Here is an 11,064-nt window from a genome sequence, read left to right on the forward strand (position 1 = left end):
TTGATCCATAACTGAGAATCGTTTTGTGTGAGTCTTGTTCCATAGCTGAGAGTCGTTTTGTTGTTGTGTTGTTCCATAGCTGAGAGTCGTTTTGTTGTGTGTTGTTCCATAGCTGAGAGTCGTTTTGTGTGAGTGTTGTACCATAGCTGAGAGTTGTGTTGTTCCATAGCTGATAGTTGTTTTGTTTGAGTGTTGTACCATAGCTGAGAGTTGTTTTGTTGTGAGTGTTGTTCCATAGCTGAGAGTTGTTTTGTTGTGAGTGTTGTTCCATAGCTGAGAGTTGTTTTGTGTGAGTGATGTTCCATAGCTGAGAGTCGTTTTGTTGTGTGTTGTTCCATAGCTGAGAGTCGTTTTGTTGTGTGTTGTTCCATAGCTGAGAGTTGTTTTGTTGTGAGTGTGGTTCCATAGCTGAGATGCATTTTGTGTGAGTGATGTTCCATAGCTGAGAGTCGTTTTGTTGTGTGTTGTTCCATAGCTGAGAGTTGTTTTGTTGTGAGTGTGGTTCCATAGCTGAGATGCATTTTGTGTGAGTGATGTTCCATAGCTGAGAGTCGATTTGTTGTGTGTTGTTCCATAGCTGAGAGTCGTTGTGTTGTTCCATAGCCGAGAGTTGTTTTGTTGTGTTGTTCCATAGCCGAGAGTTGTTTTGTTGTGAGTGTTGTTCCATAGCTGAGAGATGTTTTGTGTGAGTGTTGTTCCATAGCCGAGAGTTGTTTTGTGTGAGTGTTGTTCCATAGCCGAGAGTTGTTTTGTTGTGAGTGTTGTTCCATAGCTGAGAGATGTTTTGTGTGAGTGTTGTTCCATAGCTGAGAGTTGTTTTGTTGTAAGTGATGTTCCATAGCTGAGAGTTGTTTTCTGTGAGTGTTGTTCCATAGCCGAGAGTTGTTTTCTGTGAGTGTTGTTCCATAGCTGAGAGTCGTTTTGTTTTGAGTGTTGTTCCATAGCTGAGAGTTTTGTTGTGAGTGATATTCCATAGCTGAGAGTTGTTTTGTTGTGAGTGATATTCCATAGCTGAGAGATGTTTTGTTTTGAGTGATATTCCATAGCTGAGAGTTGTTGTGTTGTTCCATAGCTGATAGTTGTTTTGTTTGAGTGTTGATCCATAGCTGAGAGTCGTTTTGTTGCGAGTGTTGTTCCATAGCTGAGAATCGTTTTGTGTGAGTGTTGTTCCATAGCTGAGAGTCGTTTTGTTGTACCATAGCTGAGAGTTGTTTTGTTGTTGTGTTGTTCCATAGCTGATAGTTGTTTTGTGTGAGTGTTGTTCCATAGCTGATAGTTGTTTTGTTGCGAGTGTTGTTCCATAGCTGATAGTCGTTTGGTTGTGTGTTGTTCCATAGCTGAGAGTCGTTTTGTGTGAGTGTTGTTCCATAGCTGATAGTTGTTTTGTTGCGAGTGTTGTTCCATAGCTGATAGTCATTTTGTGTGAGTGATGTTCCATAGCTGAGAGTTGTTTTGTTGTGAGTGTTGTTCCATAGCTGAGAGTTGTTTTGTTGTGAGTGTTGTTCCATAGCTGAGAGTTGTTTTGTGTGAGTGATGTTCCATAGCTGAGAGTCGTTTTGTTGTACCATAGCTGAGAGTTGTTTTGTTGTTGTGTTGTTCCATAGCTGATAGTTGTTTTGTGTGAGTGTTGTTCCATAGCTGATAGTTGTTTTGTTGCGAGTGTTGTTCCATAGCTGATAGTCGTTTGGTTGTGTGTTGTTCAATAGCTGAGAGTTGTTTTGTTGTGAGTGTTGTTCCATAGCTGAGAGTTGTTTTGTTGTGAGTGTTGTTCCATAGCTGAGAGTCGTTTTGTGTGAGTGATATTCCATAGCTGAGAGTCATTTTGTGTGAGTGATGTTCCATAGCTGAGAGTTGTTTTGTTGTGAGTGTTGTTCCATAGCTGAGAGTTGTTTTGTTGTGAGTGTTGTTCCATAGCTGAGAGTTGTTTTGTGTGAGTGATGTTCCATAGCTGAGAGTTGTTTTGTTGTACCATAGCTGAGAGTCTTTTTGTTGTACCATAGCTGAGAGTCGTTTTGTTGCGAGTGTTGTTCCATAGCTGAGAGTTGTTTTGTTGTACCATAGCTGAGAGTTGTTTTGTTGTGAGTGTTGTTCCATAGCTGAGTCGTTTTGTTGTGTGTTGTTCCAAAGCTGAGGGTTGTTTTGTTGTGTTGTACCATAGCTGAGAGTTGTTTTGTTGTGAGTGTTGTTCCATAGCTGAGAGTAATTTTGTGTGAGTGATGTTCCATAGCTGAGAGTCGATTTTTGTTGTGTGTTGTTCCATAGCTGAGAGTCGTTGTTGTGTTGTTCCATAGCCGAGAGTTGTTTTGTTGTGTTGTTCCATAGCTGAGAGATGTTTTGTGTGAGTGTTGTTCCATAGTCGAGAGTTGTTTTGTTGTGAGTGTTGTTCCATAGCTGAGAGTTGTTTTGTTGTAAGTGATGTTCCATAGCTGAGAGTTGTTTTGTGTGAGTGTTGTTCCATAGCCGAGAGTTGTTTTCTGTGAGTGTTGTTCCATAGCCGAGAGTTGTTTTCTGTGAGTGTTGTTCCATAGCCGAGAGTTGTTTTCTGTGAGTGTTGTTCCATAGCCGAGAGTTGTTTTGTTGTGTTGTACCATAGCTGAGAGTCGTTTTGTTTTGAGGGTTGTTCCATAGCTGAGAGTTTTGTTGTGAGTGATATTCCATAGCTGAGAGTTGTTTTGTTGTGAGTGATATTCCATAGCTGAGAGATGTTTTGTTTTGAGTGATATTCCATAGCTGAGAGTTGTTGTGTTGTTCCGTAGCTGATAGTTGTTTTGTTTGAGTGTTGATCTATAGCTGAGAGTCGTTTTGTTGCGAGTGTTGTTCCATAGCTGAGAGTCGTTTTGTTGTACCATAGCTGAGAGTTGTTTTGTTGTTGTGTTGTTCCATAGCTGATAGTCGTTTGGTTGTGTGTTGTTCCATAGCTGATAGTCGTTTTGTTGTGAGTGTTGTTCCATAGCTGAGAGTCGTTTTGTGTGAGTGATATCCCATAGCTGAGAGTCATTTTGTGTGAGTGATGTTCCATAGCTGAGAGTCGTTTTGTTGTGTGTTGTTCCATAGCTGAGAGTTGTTTTGTTGTGTTGTACCATAGCTGAGAGTTGTTTTGTTGTACCATAGCTGAGAGTCGTTTTGTTGCGAGTGTTGTTCCATAGCCGAGAATCGTTTTGTGTGAGTGTTGTTCCATAGCTGAGAGTCGTTTTGTTGTTGTGTTGTTCCATAGCTGAGAGTCGTTTTGTTGTGAGTGATGTTCCATAGCTGAGAATCGTTTTGTTGTGTGTTGTTCCATAGCTGAGAGTTGTTTTGTTGTGTTGTACCATAGCTGAGAGTTGTTTTGTTGTGAGTGTTGTTCCATAGCTGAGATGCATTTTGTTGTGTGTTGTTCCATAGCTGAGAGTTGTTTTGTTGTGTGTTGTTCCATAGCTGAGAGTCGTTTTGTTTTGAGTGATATTCCATAGCTGAGAGTTGTTGTGTTGTTCCATAGCTGATAGTTGTTTTGTTTGAGTGTTGTTCCATAGCTGTGAGTGTTGTTCCATAGCTGAGAGTTGTTTTGTTGTGAGTGTTGTTCCATAGCTGAGAGTTGTTTTGTTGTACCATAGCTGAGAGTCGTTTTGTTGTGAGTGTTGTTCCATAGCTGAGAGTTGTTGTGTTGTTCCATAGCTGATAGTTGTTTTGTGTGAGTGTTGTTCCATAGCTGATAGTTGTTTTGTTGTGAGTGTTGTTCCATAGCTGAGAGTTGTTGTGTTGTTCCATAGCTGATAGTTGTTTTGTGTGAGTGTTGTTCCATAGCTGATAGTTGTTTTGTTGTGAGTGTTGTTCCATAGCTGAGAGTTGTTGCGTTGTTCCATAGCTGATAGTTGTTTTGTGTGAGTGTTGTTCCATAGCTGATAGTTGTTTTGTTGTGTGTTGTTCCATAGCTGAGAGTTGTTTTGTTGTGTTGTACCATAGCTGAGAGTTGTTTTGTTGTGAGTGTTGTTCCATAGCTGAGAGTCGTTTTGTGTGAGTGATATTCCATAGCTGAGAGTCATTTTGTGTGAGTGATGTTCCATAGCTGAGAATCGTTTTGTTGTGTGTTGTTCCATAGCTGAGAGTTGTTTTGTTGTGAGTGTTGTTCCATAGCTGAGATGCATTTTGTTGTGTGTTGTTCCATAGCTGAGATGCATTTTGTTGTGTGTTGTTCCATAGCTGAGAGTTGTTTTGTTGTGTTGTACCATAGCTGAGAGTCGATTTGTTGTGTGTTGTTCCATAGCTGAGAGTCGTTGTTGTGTTGTTCCATAGCTGAGAGATGTTTTGTTGTGTTGTTCCATAGCTGAGAGATGTTTTGTGTGAGTGTTGTTCTATAGCCGAGAGTTGTTTTGTTGTGAGTGTTGTTCCATAGCCGAGAGGTGTTTTGTTGTGAGTGTTGTTCCATAGCCGAGAGGTGTTCCATAGCTGAGAGTTGTTTTGTTGTGAGTGTTGTTCCATAGCTGAGAGTTGTTTTGTGTGAGTGTTGTACCATAGCTGAGAGTTGTTTTGTGTGAGTGTTGTACCATAGCTGAGAGTTGTTTTGTGTGAGTGTTGTACCATAGCTGAGAGCTGTTTTGTGTGAGTGTTGTACCATAGCTGAGAGCTGTTTTGTGTGAGTGTTGTACCATAGCTGTGTGAGGTTATTATAGAGATGCAGTGCCGAGCTCATTCGGCAGTAGACAGAGAGAGAAGCACCACAAACTGTTTTAGATCACATGACCAATAAGAAGCCAATTTAAAGCGTTCCGCTCAGCCAGCACACACACTTCCACAGCCCTTTTGATCCTGCTATGTCCGTCTCCACAGCGATTAACGGCCCGGAGAGTTGTCACAGGAATGGTGGTGGAGAAGGAGAACAATGAGGGGAGTGGGTGTCACCTAACCCAGGTGGCGGCAGAAGCAAGGGAGGAGAAAACGAGAGAGGGAGGTGCAGACAGCCAGATGAGGGGGTGGAGAGAGAGAGAGTGAAGACCCCAATGCCACAGTAGCACACAATTAAAATGTCTCAAAATGACTGGATAATTGACAGCCATTCCCATTCTCCACAGGGAGTGTTCCTCAAAGTTTCAGTCAGATACTCAGTCATGGGGCTCTATTTGCAGCTGCCATTAAAAGCCTGCTCTTTGGCAATTTCAACTTCTAAAAGCCAGCACTACACTATTTTCCAACCCTGGCGCAAAGGTTGGTAATTTACCTGTCTTATATCAGCTCAAGTGCGCTGCGGTGGGAAGAGTGGAAATATTTGTGGTGACCTTAAATACGTGTGCCATTGTACCAATTTCAAGCAGAGCTTCTGGTGATATTTAAGACTCACCAAAAGCTGGATTTTGTGGAAATGCAATTGGTTATAGCATTGATTTTCTCAGTGGAGGCTCACAGTAGCATAATCAGTTGCCTATAAGCAATGTTTTATAAAAAAAATAGCATGAGCATCAAAACAGTAAGACATTCACGTTTTTTCTTTATATTGGTCATGATTTTTATCCATGCAGCTACTGTGAAAAGTTTGGACTCATTAGGCCTATGTGCGATGGCCATGGAATGAAAGGTGTCAGTGACTGTAGGAAGTCAGTTTAGGAAAATTAAGTTATTGCAATAGACTCTTTGCATTTTTCCTTTATCATTTTGACAAAAACAACTCCATCTTCCACTGTTATCTGAACCTAAATGTCAAATTATGGATATTCCGATCGCTGTCCTTGGTGCTGAATCCACACGTAGCCTGTTAATTTGTTTACATTATACGTGGCAAAGTCACTAACCGGCCATATCAACAGCGATGGTAGACTTCTCTTATTATAACGTTTGGGCAATGTCCATGGCTGTTAGCGCAATGTGTGTAGACGAATATTTCCATGTTGAAGCCAATATCAAAAAATACATTGGCTATGTTTGTTCTAACTACGCCTATTGTATGGTTAGTGTGTAAACTATGTTCAATGGATAAGACAAACATCCATGCCTCCGGCCCAAGAGCCCTACGTCTACGTGTGCACACATTGCCTTATGCTCATGGAACGAGAGATGTGATTTATGATATGATGATATCATGCTTCTGACCCGATCCTGTTTAGAAATATTGTTGTTAGTTTAATTATTTTTTAATTGCTTTGTTTTTGTTGTTGTTTTGGAATTTGACCCCCTTTTTCTCCCCAATTTCGTGGTATCCAATAGTAGTTACTATACATTTACATTTACATTTAAGTCATTTAGCAGACGCTCTTATCCAGAGCGACTTACAAATTGGTGCATTCACCTTATGACATCCAGTGGAACAGTAGTGTAGTGTCAACAACGCAGCCACTGCCAGCTAGCCTACAAAGTCAACAACGCAGCCACTGCCAGCTAGCCTACTTCAGCAGTACTGTATCATTTTAATCATTTTAGTCAATAAGATTCTTGCTACGTAAGCTTAACTTTCTGAACATTCGAGACGTGTAGTCCACTTGTCATTCCAATCTCCTTTGCATTAGCGTAGCCTCTTCTGTACCCTGTCAACTATGTGTCTGTCTATCCCTGTTCTCTCCTCTCTGCACAGACCATACAAACGCTCCACACCGCGTGGCCGCGGCCACCCTAATCTGGTGGTCCCAGCGCGCACGACCCACGTGGAGTTCCAGGTCTCCGGTAGCCTCTGGAACTGCCGATCTGCGGCCAACAAGGCAGAGTTCATCTCAGCCTATGCCTCCCTCCAGTCCCTCGACTTCTTGGCACTGACGGAAACATGGATCACCACAGATAACACTGCTACTCCTACTGCTCTCTCTTCGTCCGCCCACGTGTTCTCGCACACCCCGAGAGCTTCTGGTCAGCGGGGTGGTGGCACCGGGATCCTCATCTCTCCCAAGTGGTCATTCTCTCTTTCTCCCCTTACCCATCTGTCTATCGCCTCCTTTGAATTCCATGCTGTCACAGTTACCAGCCCTTTCAAGCTTAACATCCTTATCATTTATCGCCCTCCAGGTTCCCTCGGAGAGTTCATCAATGAGCATAATGCCTTGATAAGCTCCTTTCCTGAGGACGGCTCACCTCTCACAGTTCTGGGCGACTTTAACCTCCCCACGCCTACCTTTGACTCATTCCTCTCTGCCTCCTTCTTTCCACTCCTCTCCTCTTTTGACCTCACCCTCTCACCTTCCCCCCCTACTCACAAGGCAGGCAATACGCTCGACCTCATCTTTACTAGATGCTGTTCTTCCACTAACCTCATTGCAACTCCCCTCCAAGTCTCCGACCACTACCTTGTATCCTTTTCCCTCTCGCTCTCATCCAACACTTCCCACACTACCCCTACTCGGATGGTATCGCGCCGTCCCAACCTTCGCTCTCTCTCCCCGCTACTCTCTCCTCTTCCATCCTATCATCTCTTCCCTCTGCTCAAACCTTCTCCAACCTATCTCCTGATTCTGCCTCCTCAACCTCCTCTCCTCCCTTTCTGCATCCTTTGACTCTCTATGTCCCCTATCCTCCAGGCCGGCTCGGTCCTCCCCTCCCGCTCCGTGGCTCGACGACTCATTGCGAGCTCACAGAACAGGGCTCCGGGCAGCCGAGCGGAAATGGAGGAAAACTCGCCTCCCTGCGGACCTGGCATCCTTTCACTCCCTCCTCTCTACATTTTCCTCTTCTGTCTCTGCTGCTAAAGCCACTTTCTACCACTCTAAATTCCAAGCATCTGCCTCTAACCCTAGGAAGCTCTTTGCCACCTTCTCCTCCCTCCTGAATCCTCCTCCCCCTCCCCCTCCTCCCTCTCTGCAGATGACTTCGTCAACCATTTTGAAAAGAAGGTCGACGACATCCGATCCTCGTTTACTAAGTCAAACGACACCGCTGGTTCTGCTCACACTGCCCTACCCTGTGCTCTGACCTCTTTCTCCCCTCTCCCTCCAGATGAAATCTCGCGTCTTGTGACGGCCGGCCGCCCAACAACCTGCCCGCTTGACCCTATCCCCTCCTCTCTTCTCCAGACCATTTCCGGAGACCTTCTCCTTACCTCACCTCGCTCATCAACTCATCCCTGACCGCTGGCTACGTCCCTTCCGTCTTCAAGAGAGCAAGAGTTGCACCCCTTCTGAAAAAACCTACACTCGATCCCTCCGATGTCAACAACTACAGACCAGTATCCCTTCTTTCTTTTCTCTCCAAAACTCTTGAACGTGCCGTCCTTGGCCAGCTCTCCCGCTATCTCTCTCAGAATGACCTTCTTGATCCAAATCAGTCAGGTTTCAAGACTAGTCATTCAACTGAGACTGCTCTTCTCTGTATCACGGAGGCGCTCCGCACTGCTAAAGCTAACTCTCTCTCCTCTGCTCTCATCCTTCTAGACCTATCGGCTGCCTTCGATACTGTGAACCATCAGATCCTCCTCTCCACCCTCTCCGAGTTGGGCATCTCCGGCGCGGCCCACGCTTGGATTGCGTCCTACCTGACAGGTCGCTCCTACCAGGTGGCGTGGCGAGAATCCGTCTCCACACCACGTGCTCTCACCACTGGTGTCCCCAGGGCTCTGTTCTAGGCCCTCTCCTATTCTCGCTATACACCAAGTCACTTGGCTCTGTCATAACCTCACATGGTCTCTCCTATCATTGCTATGCAGACGACACACAATTAATCTTCTCCTTTCCCCCTTCTGATGACCAGGTGGCGAATCGCATCTCTGCATGTCTGGCAGACATATCAGTGTGGATGACGGATCACCACCTCAAGCTGAACCTCGGCAAGACGGAGCTGCTCTTCCTCCCGGGAAGGACTGCCCGTTCCATGATCTCGCCATCACGGTTGACAACTCCATTGTGTCCTCCTCCCAGAGCACTAAGAACCTTGGCGTGATCCTGGACAACACCCTGTCGTTCTCAACTAACATCAAGGCGGTGGCCCGTTCCTGTAGGTTCATGCTCTACAACATCCGCAGAGTACGACCCTGCCTCACACAGGAAGCGGCGCAGGTCCTAATCCAGGCACTTGTCATCTCCCGTCTGGATTACTGCAACTCGCTGTTGGCTGGGCTCCCTGCCTGTGCCATTAAACCCCTACAACTCATCCAGAACGCCGCAGCCCGTCTGGTGTTCAACCTTCCCAAGTTCTCTCACGTCACCCCGCTCCTCCGCTCTCTCCACTGGCTTCCAGTTGAAGCTCGCATCCGCTACAAGACCATGGTGCTTGCCTACGGAGCTGTGAGGGGAACGGCACCTCAGTACCTCCAGGCTCTGATCAGGCCCTACACCCAAACAAGGGCACTGCGTTCATCCACCTCTGGCCTGCTCGCCTCCCTACCACTGAGGAAGTACAGTTCCCGCTCAGCCCAGTCAAAACTGTTCGCTGCTCTGGCCCCCCAATGGTGGAACAAACTCCCTCACGACGCCAGGACAGCGGAGTCAATCACCACCTTCCGGAGACACCTGAAACCCCACCTCTTTAAGGAATACCTAGGATAGGATAAAGTAATCCTTCTCACCCCCCTTAAAAGATTTAGATGCACTATTGTAAAGTGGCTGTTCCACTGGATGTCATAAGGTGAATGCACCAATTTGTAAGTCGCTCTGGATAAGAGCGTCTGCTAAATTCTTAAATGTTAAATGATTGAAAATAAGAATTTGTTCTTAACTGACTTGCCTAGTTAAATAAAGGTAAAAAATAAAATTATAGACCTGCTGATAAACACATTTAGAAATTGCACCTTGTGTATTCTACCTCACAACAGTAAGTTGAGACCCCAACTACTATTTCTGTAGAAGTGCAAATATGATCTGTCAAGTTTATAAAACCTTACATTTAGTAGTATAACAGTGAGTGGACATTCACCCTCTATTTATTTTGGATCTTTATCCAGCTCCTTTAAAGAGTATGGATGTTTGTAAAACCCTACATAGTCCACGTTTTCTCTGTATTGATATGCCCACGTGGAGCAATTATGGTGCCTTCAACTCAAAATGTAAACATAGCTTAGTTGCTGTTAAGTATTTATTTTTTTATTGTAATTTTGCCCCCTTTTTTCTACCCAATTTCGTGATATCCAATTGCAATCCAATTACGATCTTGTCTCATTGCTGCAACTCCCCAAAGGGCTCACGAGAGGCAAAGTTTGAGTCATGCGTCCTCCGAAACATGACCCGCCAAGCCGCGCTTCTTAACACCTGCTCGCTTAACCCGGAAGCCAGCTGCACCAATGCCTCGGAGGAAACACCATTCAACTGACGAACGAAGTCAGCCTGGAGGTGCCCGCCCGCCGGAGTGGCAAGAGCGCAATGAGCCAAGTAAAGCCGCCCCGGCCAAACCCTCCCCTAACCCGGACAACGCTGGGCCAATTGTGCGCCGCACTATGGGATCAAACCCCAGGCTGTAATGACGCCGCAACACTGCAATGCAGTGCCTTAGACCGCTGTGCCACTCAGGAGGCCCTGCTATTTAGTTATTAGAATTATACACTTTCTTTTTAGGCCTTATCGATAGCCAAGTGAATTTAGTCTTGCTTATTGACTATGTTTGGCATGACCACACTGCAATTTACAGTAGGCCTAGCCCATATATCAGTGTGAATAGTATAGCCTATTATAGCAAAGCAATTAAAACAATGTGGAATGCAAACATGTTGAAAATATTTAGCAAATATGGGGAAGGATATTTAATGAACTTGGCTATACGGACTAATATTTTAATTGGAGTTGATGACAACGCTATACATAAAAGACAGTAAATAAACAACTTTAAGCAACTACACATTTAGCCATGGAGCACGTTCCGATTGGTCAGTGTGGGGCCAAGCCTCGACACACCCACAATGTGTTTCATAAGTCCAGACCTTTCGCTCCATCGCCAGCTACTGTGGCCATAATTCTGGTTGTGAAAATAGCAAACATATTTCTAATACTACCGCCAGCGCTAAGATTTAACATTGCATTAGGTTTGTTACAATAGAGCCCATAGTCTGTGTTTCTGTCATTGATGTGTCTATATCTGTAAGAAGTGGGTCCGGTGTTCTGTGTGGTCAGTATGCACGTGAGTGGCGTGCGAGACAAAAGTAGTCTTACCTGCCAGAATGGCTTTGTGTGCCTGGAACTCCTGTCCCGCCAC

At 45.0% G+C, this 11,064-nt stretch overlaps 1 protein-coding gene across 2 annotated transcripts in view; it reads right to left on the reverse strand.

Annotated features, from left to right (window-relative positions):
- spop (speckle type BTB/POZ protein) overlaps positions 1-11,064 on the reverse strand; it is a 113,662-nt gene that overhangs the window by 19,578 nt on the left and 83,020 nt on the right. For both annotated transcript variants that reach the window (XM_065010282.1, XM_065010283.1), the window contains exon 7: positions 11,022-11,064. This exon is cut by the window's right edge and continues 135 nt beyond it. In XM_065010282.1, coding sequence (XP_064866354.1) covers positions 11,022-11,064 — 43 coding nt within the window. The remainder of the gene's footprint in view (positions 1-11,021) is intronic.

Source organism: Oncorhynchus nerka, linkage group LG26 (assembly GCF_034236695.1).
Source record: "Oncorhynchus nerka isolate Pitt River linkage group LG26, Oner_Uvic_2.0, whole genome shotgun sequence".
NCBI classification, from domain to species: domain Eukaryota; kingdom Metazoa; phylum Chordata; class Actinopteri; order Salmoniformes; family Salmonidae; genus Oncorhynchus; species Oncorhynchus nerka.